This window comes from Phyllobates terribilis, unplaced genomic scaffold (genome assembly GCF_046119375.1).
Source record: "Phyllobates terribilis strain yellow unplaced genomic scaffold, ASM4611937v1 Scaffold_5__5_contigs__length_657084704, whole genome shotgun sequence".
Lineage (NCBI taxonomy): Eukaryota > Metazoa > Chordata > Amphibia > Anura > Dendrobatidae > Phyllobates > Phyllobates terribilis.
The window spans coordinates 617,345,494-617,368,799 of NW_027362765.1; the positions used below are offsets into that span (position 1 = coordinate 617,345,494).

General features: G+C 48.8%; 2 protein-coding genes across 2 annotated transcripts in view; both read right to left on the reverse strand.

Moving 5' to 3' along the window:
• LOC141273763 (protein ELYS-like) overlaps positions 1-3,434 on the reverse strand; it is a 112,975-nt gene extending 109,541 nt beyond the window's left edge. The window contains exon 1 of the mRNA XM_073686101.1: positions 3,311-3,434. Coding sequence (XP_073542202.1) covers positions 3,311-3,322 — 12 coding nt within the window. The 5' untranslated portion in view covers positions 3,323-3,434. The remainder of the gene's footprint in view (positions 1-3,310) is intronic.
• A 7,952-nt stretch (positions 3,435-11,386) lies between these two features.
• The window catches only part of LOC141271672 (uncharacterized), a 39,940-nt gene continuing 28,020 nt past the window's right edge, over positions 11,387-23,306 (reverse strand). The window contains exon 4 of the mRNA XM_073681710.1: positions 11,387-11,449. Within this exon, the coding sequence (XP_073537811.1) occupies positions 11,387-11,449 (63 nt within the window). The remainder of the gene's footprint in view (positions 11,450-23,306) is intronic.

Sequence of the window (23,306 nt, forward strand, 5' to 3'; positions counted from 1 at the left end):
CTCCACACAGTATAATGGGGCCCACATAGTCCTCCACACAGTATAATGGGGCCCACATAGTCCTCCACACAGTATAATGGGGCCCACATAGTCCTCCACACAGTATAATGGGGCCCACATAGTCCTCCACACAGTATAATGGGGCCCACATAGTCCTCCACACAGTATAATGGGGCCCACATAGTCCTCCACACAGTATAATGGGGCCCACATAGTCCTCCACACAGTATAATGGGGCCCACATAGTCCTCCACACAGTATAATGGGGCCCACATAGTCCTCCACACAGTATAATGGGGCCCACATAGTCCTCCACACAGTATAATGGGGCCCACATAGTCCTCCACACAGTATAATGGGGCCCACATAGTCCTCCACACAGTATAATGGGGCCCACATAGTCCTCCACACAGTATAATGGGGCCCACATAGTCCTCCACACAGTATAATGGGGCCCACATAGTCCTCCACACAGTATAATGGGGCCCACATAGTCCTCCACACAGTATAATGGGGCCCACATAGTCCTCCACACAGTATAATGGGGCCCACATAGTCCTCCACACAGTATAATGGGGCCCACATAGTCCTCCATACAGTATAATGGGGCCCACATAGTCCTCCATACAGTATAATGGGGCCCACATAGTCCTCCATACAGTATAATGGGGCCCACATAGTCCTCCATACAGTATAATGGGGCCCACATAGTCCTCCATACAGTATAATGGGGCCCACATAGTCCTCCATACAGTATAATGGGGCCCACATAGTCCTCCATACAGTATAATGGGGCCCACATAGTCCTCCATACAGTATAATGGGGCCCACATAGTCCTCCATACAGTATAATGGGGCCCACATAGTCCTCCATACAGTATAATGGGGCCCACATAGTCCTCCATACAGTATAATGGGGCCCACATAGTCCTCCATACAGTATAATGGGGCCCACATAGTCCTCCATACAGTATAATGGGGCCCACATAGTCCTCCATACAGTATAATGGGGCCCACATAGTCCTCCATACAGTATAATGGGGCCCACATAGTCCTCCATACAGTATAATGGGGCCCACATAGTCCTCCATACAGTATAATGGGGCCCACATAGAGGTGGTGGTTCTGGTGTCACGGGCCAAATAAAATCACCCTGAGGGCCAGATTTCGCCCACAGGACAGAGTTTGACACGTATGACAGATATTCAGCCACCTGTAAGGATTACAGCTTTTGGAGTCACTCACAGCACAGCTACTACTAACAATCTAGAGATGATGGGGAATCCACCATTCCTTCTCACTACTCAATGTCAGGGAGGAGGAGTTAGAAGGAAGAGCATGCCCATTGCTTCTCCATTCACGGACTAGAGTACAGCACTCTGGCCATTTCTTTCAGCTCCACAGACATGACCATTCCAATGGCAAGGGTCCCAGACTACTTAAAAAATCTATAAAATGAAGGCTATTTTCTCCTCCGTTAAGTTATGTGATCTTATGACCATTGCTGAGAAGTACCATGTTATCTAATGGAGGTCACCATTTCAGTCACCAGACCATGCTGCATAATGAGTCTAATGTAACCTTTTCCAAAAGGTAGAAACAAACTCCTATCATAGTAATGATGATGGCTACACAGCTCCAGTTAGCCAGCTACAATAAAGATGATGACCATTCAGACTCCTGACTGTAAACTGATAATCTATTTGGTCACTGATGAGAATAGTGTACGAGATGATAAGTTATTACAGAAGGCAGAAGTGGTACTAGTTCTAGCTGATTACATGATGCACAGAATGAATGGCTAGGTTTACAAAGTTTATTTCTGGAGGATTTTGAAACAGATCTGCTCCAAATTCTTCCTTAAAGAATGGAATTCTTTACATGTAGCGCAGACAATGAAATAATCAGGTGTTGGTGAATTTATAAAGAAAAACAACTACAGTAATTCTTCAGAGAAGATGCCGAGTTTTAGAATTCGGTACATGCAAGTCTGTTCCTAAGGGTAAAGTCCCACGATGTGCTGCCACATGTGACAAAAACCCATACCCACCTCGGGGGCCACTGTGAACGGGTTTATCAGTAATACCTCATATGTTACTGCAAACTTATGAACTCAATCGCCCCACAGGTAGGTCTGGCTAGTGTCCGCAGTATGTGCAAAACCTCATGGATCCGCACCGACTAAGGTCAGTCAGGCAGTGAAATAATCGCTGTCAATCACAGTCAAATAAATGATGGCAGTAATGTCCAGGCAGGAGCCTACTACAGCCATCACTACCTGCCACAATGATGAGCACGCGGTGCCGTCAGTCAAGGCAAGGCAATGGCCCCACTTACAGGTCAGTCGGCAGGGGACGCGGTGCCGGCAGGGGACGCGGTGCCGTCAGTCGGCAGGGGACGCGGTGCCGTCAGTCGGCAGGGGACGCGGTGCCGTCAGTCGGCAGGGGACGCGGTGCCGTCAGTCGGCAGGGGACGCGGTGCCGTCAGTCGGCAGGGGACGCGGTGCCGTCAGTCGGTAGGGGACGCGGTGCCGTCAGTCGGTAGAGTACGCGGTGCCGTCAGTCGGCAGGGGACGCGGTGCCGTCAGTCGGCAGGGGACGCGGTGCCGTCAGTCGGCAGGGGACGCGGTGCCGTCAGTCGGCAGGGGACGCGGTGCCGTCAGTCGGCAGGGGACGCGGTGCCGTCAGTCGGCAGGGGACGCGGTGCCGTCAGTCGGCAGGGGACGCGGTGCCGTCAGTCGGCAGGGGACGCGGTGCCGTCAGTCGGTAGGGGACGCGGTGCCGTCAGTCGGTAGAGTACGCGGTGCCGTCAGTCGGTAGAGTACGCGGTGCCGTCAGTCGGTAGAGTACGCGGTGCCGTCAGTCGGTAGAGTACGCGGTGCCGTCAGTCGGTAGAGTACGCGGTGCCGTCAGTCGGTAGAGTACGCGGTGCTGTCAGTCGGTAGAGTACGCGGTGCTGTCAGTCAGTAGAGTACGCGGTGCTGTCAGTCAGGGCAATGGCCCCATGTACAGGACAGTCAGCAGCGGTTGATGCCAGCCCTGCACTCATAGCGGTGGTGTCTGGCACTCCCCCTACAGGGCGGATATAGAATGCAGAGTCCGGGACCCCCGTGGCCGGGGAGATGTGACAGCTTTCACTGTGGTCTTTCCCGTCTGGAGAGCAGACCTCGCAGTGAGCAGCCTGCCATGACTGAGCCAGTGCACGGCCCCGGCCAGCAGCGCGCACGCTGCCTACACGGCCAGTCAGGCTCCGCTCTTTTTCCAGGCAGTGACACGCACGATAAAGCGGGCACGATGTTCCGTCTGCTCACCGTGAAGGCCATCGCAGTCGCCGGGCTCAGCTTCTCTCCCCAGCGTCACACTGCGAGCAGGCCTGCGGGATCATCACGGCCACCATCTCTGATCACCAAGCGCAACCGGTTCCTCTTCCTTCCCACTGAGTACGTCACAGAGCCGTGCGTGCGCCGTAACAAAGGGGCGTGAGTTCTGTTCTGTCATTGGTTGGTTTGTGTTTAGGGGCGGTTCCCTTTTGCGGACGTCACAGATTGCGTGTTCCCGTCACGTTACGTCACACTTCTCAGTTATAGGCTATGTGCCCACGATGCAGAAATGAAGCAGAAAATTTCTGCAGCATTTCTGCATCTCCCTGGCAGAAAAAACGCATGCAGATTGTGCATGCGTTTTCCTGCAGAATACATGCGGATCCACATGCGTTTCCGCATGCAGATTGACAAGCACTTTCCAGGCGATAGCATCACTTGGAAAGTGCTTGACAACTAGGTCACACTATATAAATCCATGCAAACGGCATGGATTAAGGCTGCGTGCCCACATAGCGTTTTTCAAGCGTTTATGCTGCGGAATTTCCGCAGTGGAAACGCTTGTTAAACGCTAGGTAATCCGCACCCCATGGTCCCCAAGGGGATTCCGCATGTTCTATGCACATGCTGTGGATTTTTCCGCAGCGTTTATGCTGCGTACAAAAATCCGCAGCATGTCAATTTTGCGGAAGCGCAGCGGAACTCCCGCCATTGACTTGCATTGAGACGCATAGAAACCGCGACTGTACATTTTTACAAGCGACTTCTATGCGTCTCTATGTGCGGATGGTACCCAGTTCTGGAGGAGAGGAGACTCTCATCCAGACCTGGGTACCATTGTACCTGTAAAAAAAGAATAAAATAACAAATAAAGTTATACTCACCTGTCCGGCGTCTTCTCTCTGAAAGCCGGCATCACTTGAGGACCTGCGGTGACGTCACAGTCATGTGACCGCAGGCCCTTCACCGCTCTGTCTCGCGATATGCCGGCAGCCGGGAACCAGACAGGAAGCAGCGCTGCAGCCACGCCAGGGCCTCGGGGGTGAGCATAGCTTTATTTGTTTTAATTTTTACGGTCACACTATATAAATCCATGCTGTTTGCATGGATTTATACAGTGTGACCTAGTTGTCAAGCACTTTCCAAGTTACCTGCCAGATCTCTGCTTGATTCCTACCTGATTTCTGTCTATCTGCTTGCATTCCTGCGGTCCGACAGTCTGCCTTCCAACACCTGTCAGTCTGTCTATGGATCTGCCCGCCCGCTCACCTGGGAGCGCTCACCTGCTACCTGCCTGCTAGCCTACCTGGAGGCTCTGCCGTCACTTGCCGTGACCACCTGCCCGTCCAGAGACTCTTGCCTGCTCACCTGGGAGCGCTCACCTGCTACCTGCCTGCTAGCCTACCTGGAGGCTCTGCCGTCACTTGCCGTGACCACCTGCCCGTCCAGAGACTATTGCCTGCTCACCTGGGAGCGCTCACCTGCTACCTGCCTGCTAGCCTACCTGGAGGCTCTGCCGTCACTTGCCGTGACCACCTGCCAGTCCAGAGACTTTTGCCCGCTCACCTGGGAGCGCTCACCTGCTACCTGCCTGCTAGCCTACCTGGAGGCTCTGCCGTCACTTGCCGTGACCACCTGCCCGTTCAGAGACTATTGCCTGCTCACCTGGGAGCGCTCACCTGCTACCTGCCTGCTAGCCTACCTGGAGGCTCTGCCGTCACTTGCAGTGACCACGTGCCTGTCCAGAGACTTTTGCCCGCTCACCTGGGAGCGCTCACCTGCTACCTGCCTGCTAGCCTACCTGGAGGCTCTGCCGTCACTTGCCGTGACCACCTGCCAGTCCAGAGACTCTTGCCCGCTCACCTGGGAGCGCTCACCTGCTACCTGCCTGCTAGCCTACCTGGAGGCTCTGCCGTCACTTGCCGTGACCACCTGCCTGTCTAGAGACTCTTATCCTGCTGTCACTTGCCGTGACCACCTGCCTGTCTAGAGACTCTTATCCTGCTGTCACTTGCCGTGACCACCTGCCTGTCTAGAGACTCTTACCCTGCTGTCACTTGCCGTGACCATCCGCCTGTCAAGAGACTGTCCCCGTCACTTGCCGTGACCTCCTGCCCTTCTACCCAGAGACTGTCCCTGTCACTTGCCGTGACTACCTGCCCCTCTACCCAGAGACTGTCCCTGTCACTGGCCGTGACTACCTGCCCGCCTTCCCTGGGAGCCACCCGCTTCCTTACAAGGACTGCCCTTTGTATAGTTGCTCTGAGGTTCCACCTCCCAGACCCGTTACACCTACTATGAGGGGCCCCTCAGATTTGGGCATTTTCCTTGTCCTCACAAGCTCCAGAACAGCCTTCTGTTGATGCCTTCTTTGACACCTGAAGGTTGACATATGATAAACCTGAGAGGATCCAGGTCGCAGAGGCAAAGATTATGAACTGACACGGGGTCCGCTCTGCAGAGGACTATAGTTGAGTTCTAGCAATGGTCCAATTCCACAGAAGCGTGTCTGATACACTGGCTTTGCATACTTTTCCCTTTGGAGAGGTTATGATCCAGGCCATTCGGATGGATCGCAGGATTCGGGAGAAACGTGAAGAGCGACAGTAGGTTTCGGCCATTATTGCCGAATTGGTCGACTTATGTAAAGCAGAACCAATGTAGGTTGGAGCTACCAGTTCTCGGACCAGTGAGAGAAGATGGCGGTGCGATCTCGCAGTCTGCTTCTACTGTGGTCACGCTGGACATATTCTTAAGAACTTCTCAATAAGCTCTCAGGCGCACAGGCTGTCGAGAAAAGCCTAAGTCTGGGTGATTGTTGAGGTCACTCAGACTTCCATGTACCCTTTTACTCCTCAGATAAGCTACTTCTAAATGTATTTTCTAAGAATCAGTTGATACCAATGTTAGCTCGCATTTACTGAGGGTCTGCCACCAACTTCATGAAATCAGGACTGGTTCAGAAATTAGTAATAGGGACAGTTAGGTTGGACAGACCCATTAAAATTTTTACCATTGATAGGACACCGTTACTCCAGAACCTTGTCTAGCTGGTAACAGTGGAGTTTACACTTAGAGTGGGAACACTTCATTCTGAGTCCATCTCATGCTTTGTGTTGGAATTTGTCTGCTGGGTTGGTATTGGGGTTTCCATGGCTACATATACATAATCTGGAAGGATGTTGTTAAGTGGAGCCCCAATTGTCATAAAAATTGTGTTAGTTTTATACAAATTTGTTCCGCTAGTCTGGAGGGTCTGCCGGGGTACCTGAAAGAATCCGGAGATGTGTTTTCAGAGAAAGAGGCAGAGATATTATCTCCCCATCGACCTTATGATTGTGCTATAAATCTTGTCCCTAATGCCAAATTACTGAAAGCTCGCCTGCTCAATTTGTCGGGACCTGAACGTACTGCCATGAAAGACTATGTAAATGAAAGTTTACGGAAGGGTCATATCTGTCCTTCTTACTTGCCTGTGGCTGTTAGGTTTTTCTTTGTTAAAAAGAAAGATGGTGGTCTCCGTCCTTCCGATTTTCGTGAAGTAAACAAAATTACGGTTAAGAATACTTACCCACTTCCACTCATCCCTGACCTATATAATCCGCTTATGTGGGCTAAATGGTTTTCTAAACTTGACCTTAGAGGGGCTTATAATTTGATAGGTTTCCAGCAGGGTGAGGAGTGGAAAATGGGGTTTTTAATGTCGGAGGGTCTATTTGAAAATCTTGTCATGCTTTTTGGGTTAACAAATGCACCAGCAGTTTGTCTTTTGTAGGTTTTGCATCTTTTTGCTAGTGTGAATATGCTCTTATTTCTTGCATGTGTACCATCTTAGACCTCAGTTCACATTGCTTGGTTTTTTGTCTTGTTTGCATTCTGTGCAAATTAGGGGTGTGGCATCCCCCTTGTTGAGCTGGTTAGTATATATGTAGCTTCCCACGGGCTTAGGTGGTCTGATATTGGGACCCGGTTCTATTTGTCTACCCTTTTATATGCATTACTTCAACTTTGATATACAGTAAGGTTTTTAATATAGACAGTGTAGGACCATCCCAATTTAGGGTCACCTTGTCGCTGGTGGGACAGCTTGTATACTTTTTTTGATCAAAAATAGTTCACTAAGTACCCTATATTTCATATGCAACTTTGCTTTACATTTATATATAATGATGATAGGGTATGAGATATTTTTTGTCTTTTGTAGGTTTTGCATCTTTTTGCTACTGTGAACATGCTCTTATTTCTTGCATGTGTACCATCTTAGACCTCAGTTCACATTGCTTGTTTTTTTGTCTTGTTTGCATTCTGTGCAAATTAGGGGTGTGGCTTCCCCCTTGTTGAGCTGGTTAGTATATATGTAGCTTCCCACGGGCTTAGGTGGTCTGATATTGGGACCCGGTTCTATTTGTCTACCCTTTTATATGCATTACTTCAACTTTGATATACAGTAAGGTTTTTAATATAGACAGTGTAGGACCGTCCCAATTTAGGGTCACCTTGTCACTGGTGGGACGGCTTGTATACTTTTTTTGATCAAAAATAGTTCACTAAATACCCTATATTTCATATGCAACTTTGCTTTACATATATATAATGATGATAGGGTATGAGATATTTTTTGTAGGTTTTGCATCTTTTTGCTAGTGTGAACATGCTCTTATTTCTTGCATGTGTACCATCTTAGACCTCAGTTCACATTGCTTGGTTTTTTGTCTTGTTTGCATTCTGTGCAAATTAGGGGTGTGGCATCCCCCTTGTTGAGCTGGTTAGTATATATGTAGCTTCCCACGGGCTTAGTTGGTCTGATATTGGGACCCGGTTCTATTTGTCTACCCTTTTATATGCATTACTTCAACTTTGATATACAGTGAGGTTTTTAATATAGACAGTGTAGGACCGTCCCAATTTAGGGTCACCTTGTCGCTGGTGGGACGGCTTGTATACTTTTTTTGATCAAAAATAGTTCACTAAGTACCCTATATTTCATATGCAACTTTGCTTTACTTTTATATATAATGATGATAGAGTATGAGATATTTTTTGTCTTTTGTAGGTTTTGCATCTTTTTGCTAGTGTGAACATGCTCTTATTTCTTGCATGTGTACCATCTTAGACCTCAGTTCACATTGCTTGTTTTTTTGTCTTGTTTGCATTCTGTGCAAATTAGGGGTGTGGCATCCCCCTTGTTGAGCTGGTTAGTATATATGTAGCTTCCCACGGGCTTAGGTGGTCTGATATTGGGACCCGGTTCTATTTGTCTACCCTTTTATATGCATTACTTCAACTTTGATATACAGTAAGGTTTTTAATATAGACAGTGTAGGACCGTCCCAATTTAGGGTCACCTTGTCGCTGGTGGGACGGCTTGTATACTTTTTTTGATCAAAAATAGTTCACTAAGTACCCTATATTTCATATGCAACTTTGCTTTACATTTATATATAATGATGATAGGGTATGAGATATTTTTTGTCGTTTGTAGGTTTTGCATTATGAGTGATATATTTTTGATTGTATTGGATAGTTTATTGTGGTATATCTTGATGTTATTCTTATTTTCTCGCCTGAACTAGATTCACGCTATAAACCTGTCCTTTTTGTTTTACAAAAACTTGGAGAAATGTACTTTTTTGTTCAAGAAATATCGTTCTTGGGGTTCATTGTATTGGCTGAAGGGTTTAAAATGGATCCTGGGAAGGTACAGGCCATAATTGATTGGGTTCAACCCCGTGACCATAAAGCGTTACAACGTTTTTTAGGATTTGCCAGTTACTATAGGACATCTATTAGGGTTTTTTCCCAGATCGTTAAACCTCTTTCTGATCTCACACATTAGGGGCTGGATCTTAAAGTTTGGTCACCAGATGCAATTGGGGCTATCGGGGCTTTTGATAAATTGAAAGAGTGTTTCATGTCTACTCCTGTTTTAATCGAACCTGATCTCCAGAGTCGGTTCATTGTGGAGGTGGATGTTTCAAAGGTCAAGGTTTGGGGCTGTATTATCTAAAAGTTCCAAAACTATGACCAACTTATGGCCATGTGCATTTTTCTCTAGGAAATTTTCATCTGCTGAGAGAAATTATGATGTTGGGAATTGCGAGCTTCTTGCTGTCAAATTAGGTTTTGAACAATGGCGACATTTTTTGGAGGGAGCAGTACATCAAGTCACGGTGGTGACGGTTCATAAAAAATTAGCTTACATTAAATAAGCTAAACAGTTGACACCAATACAAGCTAGATGGTCCCTCTTTTTCTCAGGATTACATTTTTTTATTATGTTCAGACCGGGGTCCAAGAATGTGAGGGTAGATGCATTACCACGCAGCCTTGACTCCGTTTCTCCTCCTGAACCTCCATCCTCCATTCTTCCCCAATGCATTGTGGTTTCCATGCTATCCTCGGAGTTGGAAGCAGAGATACATAGAGTCCAGTCATGGGCTCCTCCCACTACTCCTAGGACCAAATTATTTGTAATGGTGTACCTAAGATTGCGTCTGTTACAAGAGTTTCATGATTCTGTCTTGAGTGGTCACCCTGGAGTCACAGCTACGCAAAAGCCATTGCAAGGCTTTTTTTGGTGGCCATCAATATATATTGATATTGGAGATTTTGTTTCTGTTTGTGATGTTTGCGCATGCGCTAAAGTCTGTCATAACCGGCTGGCCGGGGAATTGGCTCCATTATCAATTCCAGAAAGACCATGGACTGTTATTTAGGTGGTGGTTGACCAATTCAGTAAACAAGCCCATTTTGTTTCTTTATTGGGGCTACCAATTGCTGAAATACTTTCCATGTTGTTTATCAATCATGTGGGGAGGCTGCATGGAATCCCTCTGAACATTGTATCTGATAGGGCGGTTCAATTTGTCCCCAAATTCTGGAAAGCATTTTATAGAAAATTGGGGATTGATTTGTAATTTTCCTCTGCCTACCACTCTGAAACCAATGGTCAGACAGAAAGGACTAATCAGTTGTTGGAACAAATTTTAAGGTGTTTTGTTGCATCTCAGCAGGAGGACTGGTCCTCAAATTTACCTCTTGCTGAGTTCGCCTATAACAGTCAGATCAATCAGTCTACTGGAACCTCACTTTTTTTGTAATTAAGGTTTTCATTCCCATTTTGGTGAATTTTCTAGGCTGAGCTCTGGGTGTCCTTGAGTACAGGTGGCCATATAGAAACTTTGTGATGTCTGGAGGGAGGTCCAAAAGAATATTGGGGTGGCTCAGCTTCTCCAAAAATGGAAGGCTGATAGGAAACGTTAGGCGGGTCCCATATTCAGGCTAGGTGATAAGGTTTAGTTATCATAAAAAAAAAATATTAAGCTGAAGGTACCTTCGTTGAAGTTGGGTCCTAAATTTATTGGCCCGTATGAGATTCTGGAGGTAAGCATCTCAGTTGTCTTTAGATTGAAACTTCCTCCCTCACTTCATATTCCGAATGTTTTTCACAAGTCCTCTGTTGTTATCTCTTCTGTTTGGATCCCTCATCTCCACTTCCTACAGTTTCCGTTGATAGAAGGTTAGAGTACGAGGTGCAAAGGATTGTGGATTCTCGAAGGGTCCGAAATTCCCTCCAATATCTTTTTCATTAGAGGTGATACGGACCCAAAAAGAGATCCTGGGTTACGGCTCATTCCGTGAAGGCCAATCATCTGGTCAGGGCCTTCCAACTTCGGTTTCCTGGAAAACCAGTTGGTCTGTTGGCCCCCTAGAAGACAGGGTAATGTCACGATCCCGCCATTCGCTGTGTCCTAGGGATGCTGTGAGTGACCGATCAGCCACCCTTTAAATAGCAAGGGCGTGTCAGGCTGTGAGTGACAGCTCAGCCGCCCGCCCTATGGATAGCAGAAACATGTAGGGCTGTTTTCCTTTCTGGATAATTGCCAGGCTGTTTAACTGGCTGGCAATGTTAGATCATTGTCAATTGTAGCCTCAGCTCAGTGATGTATTTACTCTGTGCTCTGATATTCTGATCTTTTGTTGCCGGACCTTGGATTTGCTTTTTGACTACCCATTTGTACAACCCCTTATCCCTTTGTCTTTGACGTACCTTCCTGGCTTTTGACCTTAGACCTCTTGACCACTCTGCCTCACGGCTAGTCCATGAGTAGTGGCTAGCGTCTCAAATGGCTGTAGCAAGAAGGGATTAATATTAAAAAAAATATTGACGGAAGTGTCCATTTAAACTTTTTGCTGCTTTTCATTTTAGTTGTAAAAGTGTACTTGTCATTTCAGGTAACTTTATAGAATATGTGTGAATTGTGTGCTAATGAGGAATAACACTATTTTTGGCTGTTATATAACTTGTTTACTCTCTGCAAGCGCTATCTCCAATTTTGTGTTCTCTCTGACTTAGTGTGTGGAGACTAGCTACTATAATGTTTTTCATGCATAGAAAACACAGAAATATGGGTTCCTGATCTTCTTTCTCTGTAACACATTTATAAGCAGCATGTGGACTGGTATACAGCAGTATTGATTGCTTTGGATTTCTGTCCAGTTCTGGGTAAGGTAAATTACTTGCTAGAAGCTGCAGCATGGATCCATTTTTCTGCCTGTGTTAGTGATTCTGTCTGCTCTTCCTTCCTCCACTATCCTTTCGCCTTAGAGTTTAAAGGGAACCTCCTGTCATGTCCTATCTACTATGTAAACTGCCCCCATTGCATTGTAACACTCTTTTTTCATTAAAATTGGGTTATGAGTCATCATGAGTATGTAGCATTTTATATACTTATATCATACCTGCTCGTTTAGTCATAGGGGTGGAATCCTCGCACTCTGGAAACCACAGGCAAGTAGGAAACGTTCCTGTTGACCACACGCAAGCAGACGGGATGCTGGAAACCACTGTCAGGCGGGGAACGTCAAGGAGATCACAGACAGGTAGCAGACAAAATTCTGGAGTAACAAGAAAGTCTAATACCATGGAATCTGCACATACCCAGGAGGATGCGCTGAAAACCACAGGCAGACAAATAGAAGAGGTCCTACAAGACCAGGAACAGGTAGCACACAGAAGTCCAGAGAAACTAGACAGTCTGAACAACTTGGTAGCCCCAGACAGCAAGGAAGATGTCCTGGGAACTGCAGTCCGGTTGCGATACTGGAAACTGCAGGCAAATAAGTAGCAATACTGGAAACTGCATGCAAGCAGGTGAGGTCCTCCACTGACGGGTAGCAAGGTTACTGGAAACCGCAGACAAGTAGGTGACGTCCTCTTCTGACAGGTAGAAAGTTTACTGGAAACCGCAGACAAGTAGCTCATGGATGGGAAACTACAGAAAGCCAGGAGACATCCTGATGACTGTGTACTTCAATTGTACACAGACAACTAAGAGAGTTACTAGCAAATCTTAGAGCAAAACCAAGACACAGGTGTGTGTCTTGGAAGGCCTTATATAGGCCTAGGATATATAACACATGGGAGCATGCCAGGCTACTTGCAAAGCTTAACGTGGAACGCAAGAAAATCAAACGGACCAGGGCATGTGCATATCCACTGCAAGACACGATAGAACAAGATGTAGCAGCTGCAGTAGATGTGGAGGCTGGATTAGTTGAGCATAAAGTTTTTTTTTGTGTGAGTTCTGGTGAGCTGTGGTGTCCATAATACTGTGGGGGTCATCATACAGTATTTTGGCTGTGTGGGGTAATATTATACTATATGGGGGCTGTAAAGGGGTTCATAATAATATATGGGGGCTGTAGAGGACCATCATGATCTATTGGGGCTTTAAGGGGGACCCTCATATTATATGGGAACTGTGGGGTACCATCGTACAGTATTGGGCATGTGAGAGGGACCCTCATATTATATGGTGGCTATGAGGGACAGTCATACTGTATTGGGGCTGTCTGTGGGACCCTCATACTGTATGGGTGCTGTGGGGACCATCATACTCTATTGGGGCTGCAAGGGGGACCCTCTTAATATATGGGGCTGTGTGGGACCATCATACTGTATTGGGGCTGTGAGGGGGACTTTTATACTATATGGGGACTGTGGGGGACCATCATACTGTATTGGGGCTTTGAGGCGGACTCTCATATTACATGGGAACTGTGGGGTACCATCGTACAGTATTGGGCATGTGAGAGGGACCCTCATATTATATGGTGGCTATGAGGGACAGTCATACTGTATTGGGGCTGTCTGTGGGACCCTCATACTGTATGGGTGCTGTGGGGACCATCATACTCTATTGGGGCTGCAAGGGGGACCCTCTTAATATATGGGGCTGTGTGGGACCATCATACTGTATTGGGGCTGTGAGGGGGACCATCATACTATATAGGGACTGTGGGGGACCATGATACTATATGCAGGGCTGTGGGGGGACAATCATACTGTATTGGGGCTGTGGGTGACCATTATAGTATATGGGCGACAGTGGGTTGTCCATCCCGCTGTATTGGAGCTGTAGTGGGACCATCATACTATGTTTGGGGACCATCAATCTGTGTGGAACAATGTGGGGGAACCGTAATACTGTGTGGGGGGGCTGTGGAAACCATCATATTGTGTAGTGGACTGTGGTGGAACCATCATACTTTGTGTCGGGCTGTGGAAAACATCATGCTGTGGGGGACCTTCATACTGTAGTGGAATCATATTACTGTGTGGTTGAATCATCATACTGTGTGAGGGAGCTGTGGAGACCATCATACTGTGTGAGGGACTGTGGTGGGACCATCACCTTCTGTGGAGGAATTATCAAATTGTGGATGGTTATGGAGACCACCATGCTGTGGGGGGACCATCATACCGTGTGTGGGGCACTAGTGACTATCAATGTATTGGGGCTGTTGGGATCATCTTACTATGTGGAGGGCTGTGGGGGGACCATCATACTGTGGGGGGGCTGTGGTTGGGGTAAACATTATATTGTGTGGGGTACCATCATACTGTGTTGGGGGCTGAAGATAGCATCATGCTGTGGAGTGACCATTAAACTGTGTGGAAGCTGTGGTTAACATTAAACTGTGTGGGAGTCAGTGGTGGCAATCATAATGTGTGAGGGGCTGTTGTGACCATCATAATGTGTGGGGAGCTGGAGTGACCATCTTATTGTATGAGGTTTGTGGGGGCATCATGCTGGGTAGGTGGAAGAATGTGGGAACATCATTCTGTATGGATGATTTTTTTGGGGGGCATCATACTCTATGGGGGCATTGAAGGGGTACCATAGTGTGATAGAACACTAAGGGGCTTCAGTAGTGGCAAAATAACTAAGTCCGGCAACACATATTCCTTTCCATGTATTAAAAGTTTGGAGGTATGACCTGTGACTGCGCCTATATGCCATAATAGGGTAAACCATGGCACCACTGGAAAGGGGGCTCAAGTAGGGTCAAATTCCATTAATAATGTTAGCAAAAAACTTGGCACTCAGTTTGTGAATTAATTTAAATAATTTTTATTCACAGTTCAAAAATTGTACATACAGACGTATGATGAAGGTCTGATATAGACCGAAACGTCTGTACGTACAATTTACGGACTGTGGTTAAAAATTATAAAAATTATTTAAATTAATTCACAAACTGAGTGCCAAGTTATTTGCTAACATGCTCTTATGTGCCGTCACAGGACTGCTCAGGGGCATTATTATAAGGAATGCCAGCAAGAATGGGATCTAAAACTTAACCTTTAATATATAACAACTAAAATGGTCTCCTCACAGACGAACATCAAGAAGATACATACAGTATATAAACGCTTTAAAAATAAAACCAGTACTACACCGTTTGTGGGTGTAAGATCAATCAAAGATATAAATATCTCAAATATCCATCACAGTCTGTCATCGGTAAGCCAGACAGGGAAGTATGAAAGAACTGTGACAGAGTAATAAAACAGAATAAGTATGATCTTATCTGTGTCATCAGCAAAGTGAATGTAGTTAATCACAGTCTATCACTGAGTAATCAGATAGAGAAATATTGCTGTGGTTGTCGATTAAGAAATAATGCTGTAGCTTTGGTCAAGTCATCCACAGAGTAAATACAGTTATTTCTATGCCAGTCACGATCTTTCAAACATCAATCATGGGATGCTATAACAATGACAATATTCATAGTTGGTTTCAACATACCATATAATAGTGTATAGTGTTTAACTCCTTTACGACATAGGGCGTATTAATACGTATCTGTGCCCTGGGTCTTATGGACCAGATACGTATTTATACGCCCTATCTTTAATGCGGCACCGCGACCGAAGTCGCGGTGATAGCATTAAAATTCCAGTGCCATCTTACCTTAGGGTAGATGGCGCCGGCATCTCGGGGGGTGTCGCCGCCCCTTCACACCCACGATCACTGTGATTGGCTGTTCAATTCTGAACAGCCAATCACAGCATTTCTCACTGTTTCCGGCAATCAGATTGCCGGAAACAGTGATGTGCAGCCTAGGATCGGTGCTCCTAGGCTGTTGCCTAGTAACTCCAGCCCTCTCCCCAAACTGCTAGGATCGGTGCGATCGCCGATCAAATCGATCGCACCGATCACAGCGGGACCACGCAGTAGCAGGACGGTCACGGGGCGGTGACCGGCTTATGACCTGTCTGTCACCTCGCCATGACCCCCTGTGATGTCATAGATCCCCCAGCCAGCCCCCAGCCAGCTCTGATTGGAGCGATCGATGATGACATCGATCGCTCCAATCAGAGTACCTGAACACAGGTGACAGGGCGGTCACAGGGCGGTGACCGGCTTGTGACCTGCCTGTCACCTCCCTGTGACCCCCTGTGGTGCGTGCCCAGGCCCCAGCCATCTCTGATTGGTGCGATCAATGTCATCATCCCAAACTGGCTATTCAGCGGAGGAGGCATACGCTATTGTTGCCTCCAACACTGAGACTGACAGCGAGGGCGAGGATCCCACATTTCTTTAATTTTCCGACGCCTCATCGTCCTCCTCTTCCTCCTCCTCTTCCTCCTCAGGTGCTGCTGGACCGCCCCGCAGTCGTCGCAGGAGAGAAGATGTTCCAGCGCCCCCACTACTGATCCCTTATGGACCTTGCCCCCCGAAAATTTTGAGCCACTGATTCCTGATTTTGTGGCGGAATCAGGAATCAAGTTTGACACCACCGGCCTCACAGAAATAGACTTTTTCAAAGTCTTTTTCTATGAGGATTTTATAAACCTCATGGTGGGCCAAACTTTTTTGTATGCTCATCAATTTTTGGAACAAAACCACTCTTCATCATTTTCTAACTGGTCTCCTGTAGACGCAGAAGAAATGATGAAGTTTTGGGGCCTGATCCTTCATATGGGGATCCTGAAAAAAACAGAGGTTCGGCAATACTGGAGTGTTGACGTTTTATATAACACTCCAGTGTTCCGAATGGTCATGACCCGGACACGTTTTGAGGCCATCCACAAGTTCTTGCATTACCAAGATAATGCAAGGTGTCCTGCACGCGATGACCTGAACTTTGATCGTCTTTTCAAAGTTCGGCCGGTCATCGAGTACTTCAACAACAAGTTTGGTGAAGTATACGTGCCTCAAAGGGACATCTGCGTGGATGAGTCCTTCATTTCTTTTAAGGGGCGTAAAAATGAAAAAGTGGGAAAAAAAACACTTTTTTATTTTTACGGATTAATTTGTGAAGCACCTAGGGGTTCTGTAGCACCCTGAGGATTCGGCTGCTACAGGGGTATTACACCTCAATCCAGAGGTGTGGTATTCCACTCCCGGGTAAGGATGGAGTGTGGAACTGAGCTCAGTAGGCTGCATGCACTACACACATCCCATTTCCGGGGGACAGACCAATGGTACTCCCACTAGAGAAATGTGCAGGTACGACAGTGTCTGTCCCTGGCTGGAGTGGGAGGGGGGTGGAACATCCCAGTAGTGTAGGGGCAGATAGGGGGAGCAGTCTGGGTAGTGCTAGGAGCTCATTGGGTGCTGGTCACCTGAGCTCACACATAGAGGGAGTATATAAGGTGGGAACCATCTTAGATCAGGGTCAGTCAGTCTGTCAGTCTTTTGTAGAGTGAGTCAGAGGAAGAGAGCAGAGGAGAAGAGCAGCTCCAAGGCCCAGAGAGAGAGAGGAGAAAGAAGGACCCAGAGGGGGAGAAGAGAGAACTCCAAGAACCCAAGATTAGATCAGCGGGTGAAGAGTTGGCACAAGGGTACCGGATCCCAAGCTGGTGGAGGGCCCTAATCCTTAGCCAGAGACCGGAGGTCGTGGGCAGGATCTGCCACGACCACCCACTAAATCCACCCGGAAGGCAGACCAGGAATAGGGTCAGGGAACCCAGAGACAAGGGTTTACCAACAAGAGGCCCGAGGGAGCCGGACTTAGGTGGATCCCTGGTGGGGAAGGCCAGAGAGAAGGAATGTCAGAAAGGGAGCTCAGGATCACGCTCCAGAATTACTTGGGAGTTGGCCGAGTCCAGGACCTGGTGGACGCAGCACGGCTCGGGCGGTCACTCAAGGCCGGAGTGACCAGCATAACAGCAGTAAGTAAAGACCCTGAACTGCACAGCCCGACTCTGAGTCTCATTACCATCCTCACTGCACCTCCACAACCACCATCCTCTACACCTGACCCCCTGAGGCTATACCCCTCCCGTTGGGGGTTATACTACCTGAGCTGCACACACATCACCAGCCTCAGCGGACCCTGCTGCAGCGGCGGCCGTATTGACCGCAATTCAACGGGTGGCGTAGTCGACATAAAAGAACATCTAGTAACATCTATAAGGACTGCCACACACTGAGCTTGACACCCTGGGCACGGACCGGGTCACCGCCACTCGGAGACTACAACCCCCCCCCTATCTGATCTGGCTCCGGGTAATCCCCCAAACAACACTGGCCCAGGGGGCGCATCAACTTTGGCGTAGTCGGCAGGATTACGTGCCCGCAACAACCGGGTACTGCGTGCCTGAAGAAAAGTTCACCGTTACCTTAAAAAGAAGTCTCCCGCCGGTTCCGGAGGGTCCCCGCCAACGGACCCCATCACAGGTCGTTTCCCGCCGGTTGTCCGCCTTTTGCAGCTTTTTCCCGCCATCCATGGAGTTTCCCGCCACTGGGAGACGATTCCCGCCATTTCCAAAGATTTCCCGCCTTGGAAGAGCGGACGCCATTATGGGCGTGCCAGAGGGTGGCAAAAGGCCACCTCCCATCGTGGGCCAGGTCGAAGAATGGCGCCAAAAGCGGAAACCGCGCCCACCAACAGAGACTGTGATGCTGGAAGTGTCCATCAGCGTAAGAGAACTGCCCCTGGAACTGACAATCACAAAGTTGCCCCGGGACCACCCTAAATGTGGGCGGAGACAGAACAAGAGAGCAAAGATGGGTGTCGCCTGGAGGAGTCTGGAGAGAGCGCACCCGGAGACAAGAAGTCTGGAGAGGAGTCCAGAGAGAGCCTAGCCGGAGATGGAGGGAGAGTCAGGCAGCACCGACCCAGTGGTCAGGAGCCTGCTGCAAGCAACGACCCCACTAGGCCTAGTGGAGGTCCTGGCACAGCTCCCCCGAGACCGGGAGTGTGCACAGACTGCGCTGGAGAGCCTCGCACGGAGGATGGCCCGGGTACAGCGAGAGACGTTGGCGGAGTGGAGCCGAGAGATGGCCCAGCAGACCGAAACCCGACAGCGGAGCACGCCACCCGAGACGAGGAGACAGACCGCCTCTGAGGATGGTGCAGGAGGACTGAAGGCCGGAGACGGCGCCGAGAAGGGAGCTGAACGGACGGAGGCAGGTAAAGGGGACGTCTCTACCCCGAGCCGGGAAACCGCGTGCCTGCCCCAGCTCCCCCTCGCAGAGCCCGAAGTTCGCCCTGCCGTGCCCGTCGCTGCATCGTCACCGCCGCCGACTAGGCCTCAACCGGAAACCGCGGCCGCGACCCCTGTGACGTCACACGCCTCGACCTCGAGCGTGGCCAAGCAGGAAATACCATCAGCCTGGTCGCAAGGCCTAGTACCCCCGGGCGCCGCAATTCCAACAGCGCCCCCTACCTCCGCGGAGCCACCGGCCTGGTCGCAGGGCCGAGTAACCCAGGGCGCCGCCGTTCTTACGGTGCCCTTTGCCTTTAGGGTGCCCCAAGCCTGGTCGCAAGGCCTGGTCAACCCGGGCGCCGCTACCATCAACGCGCCCTCAACATCTAGAGTGCCGCACCTGGGTGAAAATCTATTTGCCCAGCATACGTGCCCGGATGGGCAGCCCTTTGTATGGCCCCAGGAGTACATTCAGCTGGAACTCCAGAGAGCAAGGCCCATGTGCGAGCCCCTGATTCCGGCTCCGAAGCCTGTAAAGAGGACCTCACCCCCGCTGGAGGAGGCACAGTTTGAGTGGGACCCCACCGGAGAAGACCTCATGGGGTTCACTCAGGAGACTCGGGCGGCCGCAGCGGAGCGTGCAGAGTGCTGCCGCCAGCAGCTCGAGGTCTTCGAGAAGGAGCGGAGAGAGAGGCGGGTCCGGGAACAGCAAGCACAGATAAGGAGCGCGGAGCAGAAGAGCCGGACCAGGAGGAATCCCCGTGCAGCTCATGGTCCCCCTTCCACCGGGACTGTGATAAAATTCAACATGCAGCATGGGTGGGGCTTCATTAGAGACCATCATACCCCCGGCGACGTCTTTGTGACCCGCAGAGACGTAGAAAGCCATCTGCCGGAGGGACACAGAGGTCGTGACCTGTATGTAGGGGACGAGGTCACCTTCACCCGGCACAAGTGTGCCAAAGGACCCTACGCCCTCCATGTGCATCGCCTGACGGAGGAGGAGCTGCGGTGTGAGGAGGAGCAAGAGGGCCCGGACGGGTCTGAAACTGAAACCAACCAACAAGAAAGAGCAGGAGGACGCCGTCGTTGAAGTACGGTAGAGAGAGACTGTATAAAGTTGCCCGTCGGGGTACCAAGAACTGTTACTTATTTAAAATATGTTCCCCGTTGGGACAAAGTGTGAACTGATGCCCGTGTGTCCCTAGTTCCTAATAGCTGGCCGAGGACTGAGAGCGGCCATATCCCCTTTGTATATAGTTGCGCTTCCTAACTGGTTTTATGGGAAAACCATTTTTCTTCAAGAGACTGTCGCACTTTACCCGGTCACAAGTTGCACCGTGACCGGAGGAACCAGAGACAGGAATGTTTACAAGAATGTTATTTATGAAAACGTTTTATTGCTGATATATATATGATGTTTTATATGTTTATATGTTGATGTTTATGAAAAATAATTGTATGTTTTGGATGTTTTTATCTTTAACAGCCCGAGGACGTGCTGTGATTTACCAGGGGGGAATGTAGCACCCTGAGGATTCGGCTGCTACAGGGGTATTACACCTCAATCCAGAGGTGTGGTATTCCACTCCCGGGTAAGGATGGAGTGTGGAACTGAGCTCAGTAGGCTGCATGCACTACACACATCCCATTTCCGGGGGACAGACCAATGGTACTCCCACTAGAGAAATGTGCAGGTACGACAGTGTCTGTCCCTGGCTGGAGTGGGAGGGGGGTGGAACATCCCAGTAGTGTAGGGGCAGATAGGGGGAGCAGTCTGGGTAGTGCTAGGAGCTCATTGGGTGCTGGTCACCTGAACTCACACATAGAGGGAGTATATAAGGTGGGAACCATCTTAGATCAGGGTCAGTCAGTCTGTCAGTCTTTTGTAGAGTGAGTCAGAGGAAGAGAGCAGAGGAGAAGAGCAGCTCCAAGGCCCAGAGAGAGAGAGGAGAAAGAAGGACCCAGAGGGGGAGAAGAGAGAACTCCAAGAACCCAAGATTAGATCAGCGGGTGAAGAGTTGGCACAAGGGTACCGGATCCCAAGCTGGTGGAGGGCCCTAATCCTTAGCCAGAGACCGGAGGTCGTGGGCAGGATCTGCCACGACCACCCACTAAATCCACCCGGAAGGCAGACCAGGAATAGGGTCAGGAAACCCAGAGACAAGGGTTTACCAACAAGAGGCCCGAGGGAGCCGGACTTAGGTGGATCCCTGGTGGGGAAGGCCAGAGAGAAGGAACGTCAGAAAGGGAGCTCAGGATCACGCTCCAGAATTACTTGGGAGTTGGCCGAGTCCAGGACCTGGTGGACGCAGCACGGCTCGGGCGGTCACTCAAGGCCGGAGTGACCAGCATAACAGCAGTAAGTAAAGACCCTGAACTGCACAGCCCGACTCTGAGTCTCATTACCATCCTCACTGCACCTCCAGAACCACCATCCTCTACACCTTACCCCCTGAGGCTATACCCCTCCCGTTGGGGGTTATACTACCTGAGCTGCACACACATCACCAGCCTCAGCGGACCCTGCTGCAGCGGCGGCCGTATTGACCGCAATTCAACGGGTGGCGTAGTCGACATAAAAGAACATCTAGTAACATCTATAAGGACTGCCACACACTGAGCTTGACACCCTGGGCACGGACCGGGTCACCGCCACTCGGAGACTACAACCCCCCCCTATCTGATCCGGCTCCGGGTAATCCCCCAAACAACACTGGCCCAGGGGGCGCGTCAGTTCCAAGTGCTCACTATGCATCTAGATAGGTGCCTTTGGGGGTCTAGTTTCCAAAATGGGGTCACTTGTGGGGGAGCTCCAATGTTTAGGCACACAGGGGCTCTCCAAATGCAACATGGCGTCCGCTAATTATTCAAGCAAATTTTTCAATCAAAAAGTCAAATGGCGCTCCTTCCCTTCCGAGCCCTGCCGTGCGCCCAAACAGTAGTTTTTCCTCACATATGGGGTATCTGCGTGCCCAGGGGAAATTGCACAACAAATTTTGGGGTCCATTTTTTCTTGTTAACCCTGCGAAAATAAAAAAAATTGGGTCTAAAGTAACATTTTTGTGAAAAAAGTTAAATGTTCATTTTTTTCTTCCACATTCCAAAAATTCCTGTGAAGCACCTGAAGGGTTAATAATGTTCTTGAATGTGGTTTTGAGCACCTTGAGGGGGGCAGTTTTTAGAATGGTGTTACTTTTGGGTATTTTCTGACATAAAGACCTCTCAAAGTGACTTCAAATGTGATGTGGTCCCAAAAAAAATGGTTTTGTAAATTTTGTTGGAAAAATTAGAAATCGCTGGTCAACTTTTAAACCTTATAGCTCCCTAACAAAAAAAATGTTGGTTCCAAAATTGTGCTGATGTAAAGTAAACATGTGGGAAATGTTATTGATTAACTATTTTGTGTGACATATCTCTCTGATTTAAGGGCATAAAAATTCAAATTTTGAAAATTGCAAAATTTTAAACATTTTCGCCAAATTTCCATTTTTTTCACAAATAAACGCCAGTGATATCGAAGAAATTTTACCACAATCATGAAGTACAATATGTCTTGAAAAAACAGTCTCAGAATCAGGGGGATCCATTGAAGCGTTCCAGAGTAATTACCTCATAAAGTGACAGTGGTCAGAATTGTAAAAATTGGCCTTGTCATTAACGTGCAAACCACCCTCAGGGGTAAAGGGTTCAAACCTTAAGACAACGGATTGACCTCACCCAGCTTGGTAGTTGATTACTCCAATCATTCAGTCAGGGTAGTAGAGCATAGAGAGATTAAAATGTTTAAAATGTTGGCTATGAGTATTCACCCGACGCGTTTCTACCTATCCTTGGGTTCAACAGGGGGACTGACAATACTCCATCCAATAAGTAGCCAGAGAAAGGGGGGTTTGTCCAGCCGCTTAACCGCGGTCAACAGGACATAGTAAATCTCTCAGGGTTCTCACTCCGATATGCTTTTTAAGTATGTGCGCGCTGGGCTCACTGGTACCTCATTTCCGGGCGCCGAGGTGCATCACATCTGGTCTATGGCCTGCATGGTGGAACGCAGATGAGAGGCCTGCGCATGTCATCATGCGACTCATGTGACTCATTTCCAGTTGTCGAGGCGCATCATATCCGGCCTATGGTCCGCATGGTGGAATGCAGACGGGATGGCAGCGTATCTCATCCTTTGTCTCCCCCTCCAGATCGCACCGCATGTAATTTACGGTCTGCAGCAGACAGGGTGGAACGCAGGAAAGGCAGTAACGTGTC